This window comes from Bombina bombina, chromosome 5 (assembly GCF_027579735.1).
Source record: "Bombina bombina isolate aBomBom1 chromosome 5, aBomBom1.pri, whole genome shotgun sequence".
In the NCBI taxonomy this organism is placed as follows: Eukaryota; Metazoa; Chordata; class Amphibia; order Anura; family Bombinatoridae; genus Bombina; species Bombina bombina.
In genome coordinates this window covers 330,827,194-330,843,196 of record NC_069503.1, presented here as the reverse complement: position 1 = coordinate 330,843,196, position 16,003 = coordinate 330,827,194, and the positions used below count along the sequence as shown (strand labels likewise).

Below are 16,003 nucleotides of genomic sequence, written 5' to 3'. Positions count from 1 at the left end.
AGGTGTCAAAGGAACCGGTCCCTTAGGCTCCTCTGTTGGATCATTGTTATACTCTACATACTTAGATCCTCTGCTGTCACGCGCACAGCACTGGATTGGCTATCTGCTGAAAGCAGTTTTGTATGCAGTGGCTAAGTCTGGTAGAGTTGGTGCCTGCCTCCTAAGTAATTAGTTGAGAGTGTTGGCACTCACATAGCTTTTACGACTATTAGTAGGTGCGTATAATGTTGTACATCATAGCAAGGGGGGAGTATTATTACATGCATTTTTTCCCTTTTATGTTTTGTATGTGAAATGTCCACATGGATCTAAGTTTTATTAAATACACCTTTTATTTGTCTACTGTTACTGCTTTGTATGGGTCAGTAGGTGCGCATTTGAGATGTAGCGCACATTGACTTTTTTGCCTTGCTTAGCATGGGGTTTTTTTCACTCAAGTTGCTTTATTACAGCACGGCTGCCTGGAATGCGTACATCGGTTTTCTTGTGCACGTTGACCTAGTATTCGCATGTTATGCTTGTGTGCTTGGGCGTGGCCTCTTTAGATTGCATTCTATGGCGTGGGTGTGGGTGCTTTTTATAGTGTGCTGCGGTTTTGCACACACAGTCTATTTAGTTTTGGCTGTTTGTGTTGTTAGTTAGCTCTATAGGTGTTTGTACACCTCGGGTTTTCCATATTTCCTCCTTGCTACTGAAATGTCAGGTTAAGGCATGTCGTTTTATGCTTTTAGCCTAGGTTTTTATTTCTTCCCGCCACCCTATTTAGTTGCTGCATAGCGCTCCCCTGTTTGCATTGGTTTTATCTTGTGGAGGGGGTAAGATTTTCATTACTTTTAAGACCTGCTTAATTGTTAGTGTATTTAATAAGAAGTTCTCTGTTTGTGTATTTATTTGCCCATCTTTCTTTCTAGGATATTTGTGTTTAAATCCTAGATTTGTTATTTGCCTGCCACATGAATTTACTTTCTGTTTATAGTATACGCCTGTTTTATATGATGGAGCATACTGGATCTGTCCCCACTACTTTAAATATTGGTTCCTTGGAAGCTAGATCTACTGAACACTTTCCTACTAATATTAAGTGAGTTTCTAGCAAGCTTATTGATGTAATCACCCTGCTCAGCTTAGCAATTCTTGTATGGATCATTTAATGTGTTCTAATCAGACCAATGCTGCTCTTGCTTCTAATGGTATCTGTACACTTTTTCTAATTTAGAGAAGTTCTTTGCTCCAGGATTTAAAGGGCCAGTAAACCTAGAAAATAATGTTATATAATTCTGCACATAATAATATTATATTAGTGCTAGCTTTATATAACATAATATTGCCTGTGAATTTTTATTAAAAAATAGGGTTTTTCAGACCCGCCCTCTGTGCTCTACTGAGCGGGTCTGGTTTTCCCTCTGAGCGCATCTGGGCAGCTGTCTAGTCGCAGCCCGGCCCGATCGCGCCATTACACTCAATGTAGCTCGCTCCTGCAGTCAGACAGAGCAGGAGCGAGCTACATTGAGTTTAATGTCGCGGTCGGGCCGGGCTGTGACTAGACAGCTGCCCAGATGCGCTCAAAGGGAAAACCAGACCCGCTCAGTAGAGCACAGAGGGCGGGTCTGAAACACCCTCTTTTTTAATAAAAATTCCCAGGCAATTTTATGTTTTATAAAGCTAGCACTAATATAGTGTTATATAATTCTGCACTATGTGCAGAATTATATAACATTATTTTCTAGGTTTACGGGCCCTTTAAGGATTTTGTATGCTCAACTGTGTCTGAAATGTTGGCGGCTATGCCCCCTCCAAGTAGGTGTAAAAGGTCAGTTTATAATAATCCCTCCTCTAGTATAGTATATCTGAGTTAAATAGGCCTAGGTCCGTTAAGCTGCTTGTTTCCAATTCTGGTTACTATTCGGAGGGTGAGGCGTTTTCAAATGATCGGTAGTCGGTCTCTTATCAAGATACAGAATCATGCTCTTTTCTGTTTAAACTTGAGCATCTTTGTTCTTTCTTGAGAGGTTTTATGTAACTTATGGGTTCAGGTTCCTGAGGAAAAGTCTGTTAAGCAATTGAATTGTATTTTTTTTTTTCAGATGCTATTTCTGAAATAATTTTTAAACAGTGGTGTAAACCTGATATTTATTTAACCCAGCTTTAAATTTTAAAAAGATATTTCCTTTACCTGCTTCTAATGTAGAGCTAAGATGGATGGGACTACTTTCTACTTTGGCTAACTATTTCCCTTGAGGATAGTACGTCTTTCAAAGACCCTAGGTATAGGAAGTTAGAGTCTTTTCATAGGAAGGATTTTAAGCAAGCAGGGTTTCTTTTTAGACCAGCTATTGGTTGTGTTGCTGCAGCTTATCTGAGCAGTTTTCAGATGAATCTGCTGGTGAAGAGTTTCAGGATCATTTTAAACTTTTGAGATCAGCTAATGTTTTCATTTCTGATGCTATTATTTACATTTATTAAGATTAATGCCAAGAATATGGCACTATCAGTCCTGACCAGGAGGGCCTTGTGGTTTTGTATCTAACTCTTTAGGGGAAGATTTTGTTCAGGCCTGGTCTAGATGGTGGTAAGAGCAGGACTTCTAACCATTTTCATTCCTTTTGTCAATCTAGGAACCAATTTTTCAGCATGTAGGTGCGGCCCCCAATTTAGAGTTTCTCTTAGGAGGCAGATCACGCCTTTTTCATTAAGTTTAGTTTCAATATGTTCAATATAGTTTTCCAGGGATAAAGAACAGGTTTCAAATCAAGGGCTCCCAGAGGAAGATTTCTTCTGTCTCATGTCCCGAAAAACCATATAAAGCCAAGAGCCTTTTTTTTCAGTCATTCTGGATCTATGGGCATAATAGTTCCAGTTCCAAAGTTGGAACAAGGCAATGGATTTAATTGCAACTTCTTCATTGTTTCCAAGAAGGAGGGAACTTTCAGGCCAGTTCTGGATTTAAAGACTTTAAAGGGACAGTCAACACCAGAATTTTTGTTGTTGAAAAAGAAAGATAATCCCTTTTTCTCCAACATAGGTGTGTCCGGTCCACGGCGTCATCCTTACTTGTGGGATATTCTCTTCCCCAACAGGAAATGGCAAAGAGCCCAGCAAAGCTGGTCACATGATCCCTCCTAGGCTCCGCCTACCCCAGTCATTCTCTTTGCCGTTGTACAGGCAACATCTCCACGGAGATGGCTTAGAGTTTTTTAGTGTTTAACTGTAGTTTTTCATTATTCAATCAAGAGTTTGTTATTTTCAAATAGTGCTGGTACGTACTATTTACTCAGAAACAGAAAAGAGATGAAGAATTCTGTTTGTATGAGGAAAATGATTTTAGCAACCGTAACTAAAATCCATGGCTGTTCCACACAGGACTGTTGAGAGCAATTAACTTCAGTTGGGGGAACAGTTTGCAGTCCCTTGCTGCTTGAGGTATGACACATTCTAACAAGACGATGTAATGCTGGAAGCTGTCATTTTCCCTATGGGATCCGGTAAGCCATGTTTATTACGATTGTAAATAAGGGCTTCACAAGGGCTTATTTAAACTGTAGACTTTTTCTGGGCTAAATCGATTGATTATTAACACATATTTAGCCTTGAGGAATCATTTTATCTGGGTATTTTGATATAATAATATCGGCAGGCACTGTTTTAGACACCTTATTCTTTAGGGGCTTTCCCAAAGCATAGGCAGAGTCTCATTTTCGCGCCGGTGTTGCGCACTTGTTTTTGAGAGGCATGGCATGCAGTCGCATGTGAGAGGAGCTCTGATACTTATAAAAGACTTCTGAAGGCGTCATTTGGTATCGTATTCCCCTTTGGGTTTGGTTGGGTCTCAGCAAAGCAGATACCAGGGACTGTAAAGGGGTTTAAAGCTTAAAACGGCTCCGGTTCCGTTATTTTAAGGGTTAAAGCTTCCAAAATTGGTGTGCAATATTTTCAAGGCTTTAAGACGCTGTGGTGAAAATTTGGTGAATGTTGAACAATTCCTTCATGTTTTTTCGCAATTGCAGTAATAAAGTGTGTTCAGTTTAAAATTTAAAGTGACAGTAACGGTTTTATTTTAAAACGTTTTTTGTACTTTCTGATCAAGTTTATGCCTGTTTAACATGTCTGAACTACCAGATAGACTGTGTTCTGAATGTGGGGAAGCCAGAATTCCTATTCATTTAAATAAATGTGATTTATGTGATAATGACAATGATGCCCAAGATGATTCCTCAAGTGAGGGGAGTAAGCATGGTACTGCATCATTCCCTCCTTCGTCTACACGAGTCTTGCCCACTCAGGAGGCCCCTAGTACATCTAGCGCGCCAATACTCCTTACTATGCAACAATTAACGGCTGTAATGGATAATTCTGTCAAAAACATTTTAGCCAAAATGAGCCCTTGTCAGCGTAAGCGTGGCTGCTCTGTTTTAGTTACTGAAGAGCATGACGACGCTGATATTAATATCTCTGAAGGGCCCCTAACCCAATCTGAGGGGGCCAGGGAGGTTTTGTCTGAGGGAGAAATTACTGATTTAGGGAACATTTCTCAGCAGGCTGAATCTGATGTGATTACATTTAAATTTAAATTGGAACATCTCCGCATTTTGCTTAAGGAGGTATTATCCACTCTGGATGATTGTGAAAATTTAGTCATCCCAGAGAAACTATGTAAAATGGACAAGTTCCTAGAGGTGCCGGGGCTCCCAGGAGCTTTTCCTATACCCAAGCGGGTGGCGGACATTGTTAATAAAGAATGGGAAAGGCCCGGTATTCCTTTCGTCCCTCCCCCCATATTTAAAAAATTGTTTCCTATGGTCGACCCCAGAAAGGACTTATGGCAGTCAGTCCCCAAGGTCGAGGGAGCGGTTTCTACTTTAAACAAACGCACCACTATTCCCATAGAGGATAGTTGTGCTTTCAGAGATCCTATGGATAAAAAATTAGAAGGTTTGCTTAAAAAGATGTTTGTTCAGCAGGGTTACCTTCTACAACCCATTTCATGCATTGTCCCTGTCACTACTGCCGCATATTTCTGGTTTGATGAACTGCTTAAGGTGCTCGATAGTGACTCTCCTCCTTATGAGGAGATTATGGACAGAATCAATGCTCTCAAATTGGCTAATTCTTTCACTCTAGACGCCTCTTTGCAATTGGCTAAGTTAGCGGCTAAGAACTCTGGGTTTGCTATTGTGGCGCGCAGAGCGCTTTGGTTGAAATCTTGGTCGGCTGATGCGTCTTCCAAGAACAAGCTACTAAACATTCCTTTCAAGGGGAAAACGTTGTTTGGTCCTGACTTGAAGGAGATTATCTCTGATATCACTGGGGGTAAGGGCCACGCCCTTCCTCAGGATCGGCCTTTCAAGGCAAAAAATAGACCTAATTTTCGTCCCTTTCGTAAAAACGGACCAGCCCAAGGTGCTACGTCCTCTAAGCAAGAGGGTAATACTTCTCAGGCCAAGCCAGCTTGGAGACCAATGCAAGGCTGGAACAAGGGAAAGCAGGCCAAGAAACCTGCCACTGCTACCAAGACAGCATGAAATATTGGCCCCCGATCCGGGACCGGATCTGGTGGGGGGCAGACTCTCTCTCTTCGCTCAGGCTTGGGCAAGAGATGTTCTGGATCCTTGGGCGCTAGAAATAGTCTCCCAGGGTTATCTTCTGGAATTCAAGGGACTTCCCCCAAGGGGGAGGTTCCACAGGTCGCAGTTGTCTTCAGACCACATAAAAAGACAGGCGTTCTTACATTGTGTAGAAGACCTGTTAAAAATGGGAGTGATTCATCCTGTTCCATTAAGAGAACAAGGGATGGGGTTCTACTCCAATCTGTTCATAGTTCCCAAAAAAGAGGGAACGTTCAGACCAATCCTAGATCTCAAGATCTTAAACAAATTTCTCAAGGTCCCATCGTTCAAGATGGAAACCATTCGAACTATCCTTCCTTCCATCCAGGAAGGTCAATTCATGACCACGGTGGATTTAAAGGATGCGTATCTACATATTCCTATCCACAAGGAACATCATCGGTTCCTAAGGTTTGCATTCCTGGACAAACATTACCAGTTCGTGGCGCTTCCTTTCGGATTAGCCACTGCTCCAAGGATTTTCACAAAGGTACTAGGGTCCCTTCTAGCGGTGCTAAGACCAAGGGGCATTGCAGTAGTACCTTACCTGGACGACATTCTGATTCAAGCGTCGTCCCTTCCTCAAGCAAAGGCTCACACGGACATTGTCCTGGCCTTTCTCAGATCTCACGGCTGGAAAGTGAACGTGGAAAAGAGTTCTCTATCCCCGTCAACAAGGGTTCCCTTCTTGGGAACAATTATAGACTCCTTAGAAATGAGGATCTTTCTAACAGAGGCCAGAAAAACAAAGCTTCTGGACTCTTGTCGGATACTTCATTCCGTTCCTCTTCCTTCCATAGCTCAGTGCATGGAAGTGATCGGGTTGATGGTGGCGGCGATGGACATAGTTCCTTTTGCGCGCATTCATCTAAGACCATTACAACTGTGCTCAGTCAGTGGAATGGGGACTATACAGACTTGTCTCCGAAGATACAAGTAAATCAGAGAACCAGAGACTCACTCCGTTGGTGGCTGTCCCTGGACAATCTGTCTCAAGGGATGATGTTCCACAGACCAGAGTGGGTCATTGTCACGACCGACGCCAGTCTGATAGGCTGGGGCGCGGTCTGGGGATCCCTGAAAGCTCAGGGTCTTTGGTCTCGGGAAGAATCTCTTCTACCGATAAATATTCTGGAACTGAGAGCGATATTCAATGCTCTCCAGGCCTGGCCCCAGCTTGCGAGGACCAGGTTCATACGGTTTCAATCAGACAACATGACGACTGTTGCGTACATCAACCATCAGGGGGGAACAAGGAGTTCCCTAGCGATGGAAGAAGTAACCAAAATTATTCTTTGGGCGGAGTCTCACTCCTGCCACCTGTCTGCTATCCACATCCCAGGAGTGGAAAATTGGGAAGCGGATTTTCTGAGTCGGCAGACATTGCATCCGGGGGAGTGGGAACTCCATCCGGAAATCTTTGCCCAAGTCACTCACCTGTGGGGCATTCCAGACATGGATCTGATGGCCTCTCGTCAGAACTTCAAAGTTCCTTGCTACGGGGCCAGATCCAGGGATCCCAAGGCGGCTCTAGTGGATGCACTAGTAGCACCTTGGACCTTCAAACTAGCTTATGTGTTCCCGCCATTTCCTCTCATCCCCAGGCTGATAGCCAGGATCAAGCAGGAGAGGGCGTCGGTGATCTTGATAGCTCCTGCGTGGCCACGCAGGACTTGGTATGCAGATCTGGTGAATATGTCATCGGCTCCACCTTGGAAGCTACCTTTGAGACGAGACCTTCTTGTTCAGGGTCCGTTCGAACATCCGAATCTGGTTTCACTCCAGCTGACTGCTTGGAGATTGAACGCTTGATTTTATCGAAGCGAGGATTCTCAGATTCTGTTATCGATACTCTTGTTCAGGCCAGATAGCCTGTGACTAGAAAGATTTACCACAAAATTTGGAAAAAATATATCTGTTGGTGTGAATCTAAAGGATTCCCTTGGGGCAAGGTTAAGATTCCTAGGATTCTATCCTTCCTTCAAGAAGGATTGGAAAAAGGATTATCTGCAAGTTCCCTGAAGGGACAGATTTCTGCCTTGTCGGTATTACTTCACAAAAAGCTGGCAGCTGTGCCAGATGTTCAAGCCTTTGTTCAGGCTCTGGTTAGAATCAAGCCTGTTTACAAACCTTTGACTCCTCCTTGGAGTCTCAATTTAGTTCTTTCAGTTCTTCAGGGGGTTCCGTTTGAACCCTTACATTCCGTTGATATTAAGTTATTATCTTGGAAAGTTTTGTTTTTAGTTGCGATTTCTTCTGCTAGAAGAGTCTCAGAATTATCTGCTCTGCAGTGTTCTCCTCCTTATCTGGTGTTCCATGCAGATAAGGTGGTTTTACGTACTAAACCTGGTTTTCTTCCAAAAGTTGTTTCTAACAAAAACATTAACCAGGAGATTATCGTACCTTCTCTGTGTCCAAAACCAGTTTCAAAGAAGGAACGTTTGTTGCACAATTTGGATGTTGTTCGCGCTCTAAAATTCTATTTAGATGCTACAAAGGATTTTAGACAAACATCTTCCTTGTTTGTTGTTTATTCAGGTAAAAGGAGAGGTCAAAAAGCAACTTCTACCTCTCTCTCTTTTTGGATTAAAAGCATCATCAGATTGGCTTACGAGACTGCCGGACGGCAGCCTCCCGAAAGAATCACAGCTCATTCCACTAGGGCTGTGGCTTCCACATGGGCCTTCAAGAACGAGGCTTCTGTTGATCAGATATGTAGGGCAGCGACTTGGTCTTCACTGCACACTTTTACCAAATTTTACAAGTTTGATACTTTTGCTTCTTCTGAGGCTATTTTTGGGAGAAAGGTTTTGCAAGCCGTGGTGCCTTCCATTTAGGTGACCTGATTTGCTCCCTCCCTTCATCCGTGTCCTAAAGCTTTGGTATTGGTTCCCACAAGTAAGGATGACGCCGTGGACCGGACACACCTATGTTGGAGAAAACAGAATTTATGTTTACCTGATAAATTTCTTTCTCCAACGGTGTGTCCGGTCCACGGCCCGCCCTGGTTTTTTTTTTTTTTAATCAGGTCTGATATTTTATTTTCTTTAACTACAGTCACCACGGTACCATATGGTTTCTCCTATGCAAATATTCCTCCTTAACGTCGGTCGAATGACTGGGGTAGGCGGAGCCTAGGAGGGATCATGTGACCAGCTTTGCTGGGCTCTTTGCCATTTCCTGTTGGGGAAGAGAATATCCCACAAGTAAGGATGACGCCGTGGACCGGACACACCGTTGGAGAAAGAAATTTATCAGGTAAACATAAATTCTGTTATTACCCGTTCCCCAGTTTTGCATAACCAACACTGTAATAGAAATACACTTTTTACCTCTGTGATTACCTTGTAGCTATGCCCCCTTATTTCAGTTCATTTGACAGACATGCATTTTAGCCAATCAGTGCTCACTCCAGGGTAACTTTACGTGCATGAGCTCAATGTTATCTATATGAAACACATGAACTAATGCCCTCTAGTGGTCAAAATGCATTCAGATTAGAGGCAGTCTTCAAGGTCTAAGAAATTAGCATATGAACCTCCTAGGTTTAGCTTTCAACTAAGAATACCAAGGCCTAGATTTGGAGTTTGGCGGTAGCCGTGAAAACCAGCGTTAGAGGCTCCTAACGCTGGTTTTAGGCTACCTCCGGTATTTGTAGTCATTAAAAAAAGGGTCTAACGCTCACTTTTCAGCCGCGACTTTTCCATACCGCAGATCCCCTTACGTCAATTGCGTATCCTATCTTTTCAATGGGATTTTTCTAACTCCGGTATTTAGAGTCGTGTCTGAAGTGAGCGTTAGAATTCTAACGACAAAACTCCAGACGCAGAAAAAAGTCAGTAGTTAAGAGCTTTCTGGGCTAACGCCGGTTCATAAAGCTCTTAACTACTGTACTCTAAAGTACACTAACACCCATAAACTACCTATGTACCCCTAAACCGAGGTCCCCCCACCTCGCCGCCACTCGATTAAATTTTTTTAACCCCTAATCTGCCGACCGCCACCTACGTTATACTTATGTACCCCTAATCTGCTGCCCCTAACACCGCCAACCCCTATATTATATTTATTAACCCCTAATCTGCCCCCCACAACGTCGCCGCCAGCTACCTACAATTATTAACCCCTAATCTGCCGTCCGCATGCCGCCGCCGCCAGCTACATTATAGCTATGTACCCCTAATCTGCTGCCCTAACATCGCCGACCCCTATATTATATTTATTAACCCCTAACCTGCCCTCCCTAACATCGCCGACACCTAACTTTAATTATTAACCCCTAATCTGCCGACCAAATCTCGCCGCTATTCTAATAAATGTATTAACCCCTAAAGCTAAGTCTAACCCTAACACTAACACCCCCTAAGTTAAATATAATTTAAATCTAACAAAATTAATTAACTCTTATTAAATAAATTATTCCTATTTAAAGCTAAATACTTACCTGTAAAATAAATCCTAATATAGCTACAATATAAATTATATTTATATTATAGCTATTTTCGGATTTATATTTATTTTACAGGTAACTTTGTATTTATTTTAACAAGGTACAATAGCTATTAAATAGTTAAGAACTATTTAATAGCTAAAATAGTTAAAATAATTACAAAATTACCTGTAAAATAAATCCTAACACTACACTATCAATAAATTAATTAAATACAATACCTACAATTACCTACAATTAAACCTAACACTACACTATCAATAAATTAATTAAATACAATACCTACAAATAACTACAATGAAATAAACTAACTAAAGTACAAAAAATAAAAAAGAACTAAGTTACAAAAAATAAAAAAATATTTACAAACATAAGAAAAATATTACAACAATTTTAAACTAATTACACCTACTCTAAGCCCCCTAATAAAATAACAAAGCCCCCCAAAATAAAAAAATGCCCTACCCTATTCTAGATTACTAAAGTTCAAAGCTCTTTTAACTTACCAGCCCTGAACAGGGCCCTTTGCGGGGCATGCCCCAAGAAGTTCAGCTCTTTTGCCTGTAAAAAAAAACATACAATACCCCCCCCCCCAACATTACAACCCACCACCCACATACCCCTAATCTAAACCAAACCCCCTTTAAATAAACCTAACACTAAGCCCCTGAAGATCTCCCTACCTTGAGTCGTCTTCACCCAGCCGAGCCAAATTCTTCATCCAAGCGGAGCAAGAAGAGGATGGTTTGGATAAGGATTTATCTGCCAGATCTTTAAAGGGCTGGATTTTGTCTCTTTCAGTTTTGTTCCACAAGAAGATTGCTAATCTTCCTGACATTGAGTTTTGTTCAAGCTCTGGTCAGGATCAAGCCAGTGATTATCCAATTTCTCATCCTGGTAATTTTTCATTTGGTTTTAAGAGTCTTGCAGGTTTTTCCTTTTTAAACCTATGCCCAATTTAGATATTCAGTTTTTGTTTTGAAGGTTTTGTTTCTTTTGGCAATGTCTTCTGCTAAAACAGTTTCTGAATCGTCTGTTCTTTCCTGTGATTCTCCTTGTCTGGTTTTCCATCACGATAAGGCAGTTTTGAGAACTAGGTTTGATTTATTTATTTTTTTGCCTAAGTTGGTGTCTTCTGAAAATATTAATCATGAAGTGTTCTTTCTTTTTGCCCTAATTCAAAAAATTCTAAGGACAGGCTTCTTCATAATAATTCAATGTACAGGCCACTAAGGATTTGAGTCAATCCTGTAGATAGTTGATTTTTCTGGTTTTAGAAAGGTCAAAATGCCACAGCTGATTCATTATTTTTCTGGCTGAAGCATAAGGCTTACCTGGAGGTGGGACAGTCTCCTCTTAAACATATTACAGCCCATTCTACTAGGTCAGTTGCTACTTCAAGGACTTTTAAGAATGAGTTGCCTTTTGATCAGATTAGCAAGGCAGCTACTTTGTGAGGTGTGACTTTTGATTTAGACAGAGCATGCAATTTTAAACAACATTCCAATTTACTTCTATTAATTAATTTGCTTCCTTTTCTTGTTATCCTTTTGCTAAAAGATATATTTAGGTAAGCTCAGGAGCAGCAAATAACCTAGGTTCTAGCTCCTGATTGGTGGCTCCATATATGTATACTGATTGTCATTGGCTCACCTATGTGTTCAGTTAGAAACCTGTAGTGCATTGCTGCTCCTTCAACAAATGATATCAAGAGAATGAAACAAATTTGATAATAGAAGTAAACTGGAAAGTTGTTTAAAGTTGTTTGTTCTACCTAAATCATGAATGAAACATTTTGGGTTTTATGTCCTTTTAAGTCAGCATACCTACTCACTTTACAATCAAAGCATCCACTGAAAAAATACATTTTTTTAAGAAGTTTGTTGTGTGGGACAGTGTCAAATGCTTTGCTAAAATCTAGTTACACTATGTATATGGCTCTTCCCTGGTCTATTAATTTAGTTATATGGTCAAAGAAATTAATTTGATTAGTCTGACATGATCTTCCAGCAGTGAAACCATTCTGTCCCTTGTGTTCTAAGTTGTTTGTCTGAAGGTAAGAACTTAAAGTGAAGGTCAATTTTGATTAATTAGTGCCCGGTTTTTAATAATCCTAAAAAATCAAGGGCACTTTAATTCATCAAAATTGACATTTCACTCTTTTTCTTCAAAAACTTACCTTTTCATTCTGGCAGCCTCTCCAGCGATTCCCATGGCCATCGGAAGCCTCTGCAGACGTCAGAAATGACGAATCCGGCTTCCTCCAATCACAGCTTCCCCCCCAGGGGAATCTTGGCTTGATGCAACGCTGTGATTAGAGGAAGCCGGATTCGTCATTTTGAACCCGCGAAGATGGTTTGCGATAGGCGGAGGAAGTGCTGAAGCGGCTGCCAGAATGAAAAGGTAAGCTTTTGAAGAAAACAAGTGAAATGTCAATTTTGATGAATTAAAGTGCCCTTGTTTTTAATAGGATTATTAAAAACCGGGCACTAATTCATCAAAATTGACCTTCACTTTAAAAAGAGTTTCCATTTCCCTACAATTAAAGGGACAGTCAAGTCCAAAAAAACCTTTTATTTTTCAAATAGGGCATGCAATTTTAAACAACTTTCCAATTTACTTTTATCAACAATTTTGCTTTGTTCTCTTGGTATTCTTAGTTGAAAGCTAGACCTAGGAAGGCTCATATGATAATTTCTAAGCCCTTGAAGACCGCCTCTAATCACATGCTTTGTATTTGCTTTTTACAGCAGGGGAGAGCTAGTTCAGGTAAACCCTATAGATAACATTGTGAGCATGCTCGTGGATTGTGGCAGACACTGCACTAATTGGCTAAAATGCAAGTCAATAGATAATAACTAAAAGTCATGTGATTAGGGGTGGTCAGAAGATGCTTAGATACAAGTTAGTCACAGCAGTAAAAAGTGTATTAATATAACAGTGTTGGTTATGCAAAACTGGGGAATGGGTAATAAAGGGATTATCTATCTGTTTAAACAACAAACATTCTGGTGTTGACTGTCACTGTCAGTTTTCCCTACTACCCTTTTTTTGAAAGGGTATAAACATCAGCAATTGGAAAAACTCTTGTCAACAGTGACTGATCAAATAAATCTGCTTATGGACTAGTTATCACATATCAAACTTTCTTTAAAACCTTTAATTCCTATGTATAGCTTTAATGCAAGACACATTTGTGCACACTTGTGTTTCTACTACATGTAGTAAATCAGAAATAAAATGCTTTCTCTCTGTTCAAAATAATTGACAATATCACAGACTAGTTAAAACTTGTTAAAGATTAATTTCTGGTGCACAGGTTACAATTTGACTTCAGTTAAAGTTGTACTGTGTTTTTGAATATCTGTACAAACATTTCTGTAACCATCTCTGTGGGAGCTAGGCTTTTTTACAAAAAATATAATGCAGTTGTAGAAATCTTGATTGGCTGTAAAATAAAAATTGCGAAATTTGGACAGTTCTGTTTTTCTCATTACACTGTAAATAAGATTTAAATCTTGTAACATTTATACATGTATATCCCTTATGTGTATGCCAAAAGCACACAGTTTTAAACAAACATTTAAATGCAATATACCCATGTGATTTCAATAGCATAAGAGGAGGCTTTTATGTAAAGGAATGTAACAGTGGATTTAAAATTAATCTGTAAGAGTAATTTGCTGTAATCATCTTTGACACTCAATAAATAAAAGTTATGTACTTTAGAAAAAAGAAAAAAAGATGATCATTCTTTTTGATTTTTTCAGATGTGGCATTTTTCTATCTTCTTGATTACAATATTTATAGTTTACTATATAGACAGTGAATCTTTTATCTTTTACTAGAATTTAAAGCTCAAAGATTATGGATGATTTTATGCAGATTTGTCATCGTCATAAATCTGCACCTGTCCCACTCTTTACATTTTTATATGTCACATCAAAGCATTCCATGTTGTCTTCCAGGACATACCCTCGTTACCAACATCTTGAGAATTGCTTTTGTGTTAAAGGGTTCAGGTGCTCTTTATTTTTGAGTAATTTCCCATATTTTATTATAGTAATGTGTTTTAAATACATCTTTATCAGAATTTATGCTTGATTTTTTTTTTTAAACTTTACCTATATACAGCTTCACATATCCTGTTTTACATTTATTTCATGTAACTATGAGACAACTGTCCTTTTCTTTTAGACACTAATACAAGATTTTCAAAAATGTTTTTTTTTTTTTTTTTTAATAGGTTGATGACAATATTCCCCTTAGAGTGATGCTTCTACTTATGGACGAAGTGTTTGACTTGAAGGAACGAAATCAGTGGTTAAGAAGGCAAATTACAAGCCTCCTGCAGCAGCTCATTAGAGCAACTTATGGTGACACAATAAATAGGTATAGTATAAATTGTTTGTAAATACAATTACATTCTGTCTATCATTTGAACAAAAGTGGAGAACATTTAAATGACATCTCTCCGTATGCTCAGCTTTGCTACAGTATACAGCACCAATAAGTCCAGAGTATTGCAAAGCCATTCTTTTACTCTAGCTTTCTTATTTAAGACCAGAAATGCACTTTGTTTTTTATTGAGGCATTTGATAAACGCAAAATACAAGCAACCTTTTGTGAAATCAGACATACAAGTTTTACAGATACAATGTACAGCTTTCAGTATTATAATTGACAGAGATTTCTAGTTGTCATAACTTTAGGAACTAAAAGATTAAATACAGGAATTGTATAGATCTAGTAGTAGAACATCCAAAACCATACTACAACCTTAACATATTTGGAAGATTGTAAGCAATTGCTTTATACATTGCTAGACTTCACATTTTACCTGTAATAGTGAAAATTATGCAATTATTGCCAATAAAATGACTGTGTAGAATAGATCATTAGATCTTAGGTAAAATAAATAATATGCACATATTACGTCAAGTGATATACGACAGCAGGTGCTTGTAGGATGCCTATGCAGATCACTTCATCGAAGAAACTTTAGCAAGTGAGATATTCTAAAGTAATATAACCTAGACAAAGTACTGAGAGCAAGTGGTATATGATGTTTTCTATCATATGTCTATAGGTCCTATGAACTACCGATAACTGATTTGGTAAACAAGCTCTATTCCAGCGCTGGAGGAAAGACTATATATCCTCAAACATGAAAAGGATATAAATTCTAAGCAAAAGCCAATAAAACCCAGTAATATCATTCTGCTAAAAAAATTACAACTTCCCTACTATCTGGCATTAGGTGAGAGGTGGCAACATCCCAATTAACGTACTTTGGTCAGCAACATAAGTCAATGCCTATCATTTATCTCTACACCAGTAGTTTAGAACGTCTCCACCTTTATCCCTATAGTATATAGGCTTCTAAAACCTGTTCCTTCTGTAAATTCAATCCAAGGTCTGCCAAATATTGTATCCAGCAAAAAAAGTCTTCATGTGGAGACCATGAAGGACAGAAATAGTGTAGTTGGCTGTCTGTTCAATACTTAGCTGATTCCGATTCTGCAAAAAAACATGTCCTCCTTTACAAATCCAAGGGGGTTTGCAGTATATTCTGATCCATGTTTCTGTAAGGGTATCTTCACACTGTTGCAAAGCATTAGTCTCTCGCCAACAAAAACGCTCTTCATCTACAACTTCCTGGGTAGCTGCAAGGGGCAATTTAATACCAGGCCCTCAATCTATCAATGCCGGGGGTGATCTCATTGCATAATTGAAGTTTGCAGGTCGACAAACATCAGGAAACTGGTCCCATACCTCAATGCAATCCATTGCTCAGAGCCTCCAGTTTAGCGGCTATCTTCGACCATAGCCCAGACACACGCCGCTAGAAATGCACTTTATTATGTAAATTAATTTTTTTATGATCATTTACCATGCCATTTGTAAACATTTGTCTAGTCAAAAATGGGTTGTCTAACTTAACTCCTAG

The 16,003-nt window shown here is 39.7% G+C and overlaps 1 protein-coding gene across 2 annotated transcripts in view; it reads left to right on the top strand.

Moving 5' to 3' along the window:
- The window catches only part of SNX13 (sorting nexin 13), an 882,412-nt gene that overhangs the window by 844,489 nt on the left and 21,920 nt on the right, over window positions 1–16,003 (top strand). For both annotated transcript variants that reach the window (XM_053714126.1, XM_053714125.1), the window contains one exon: window positions 14,300–14,445. In XM_053714126.1, the coding sequence (XP_053570101.1) occupies window positions 14,300–14,445 (146 nt within the window). The remainder of the gene's footprint in view (window positions 1–14,299; window positions 14,446–16,003) is intronic.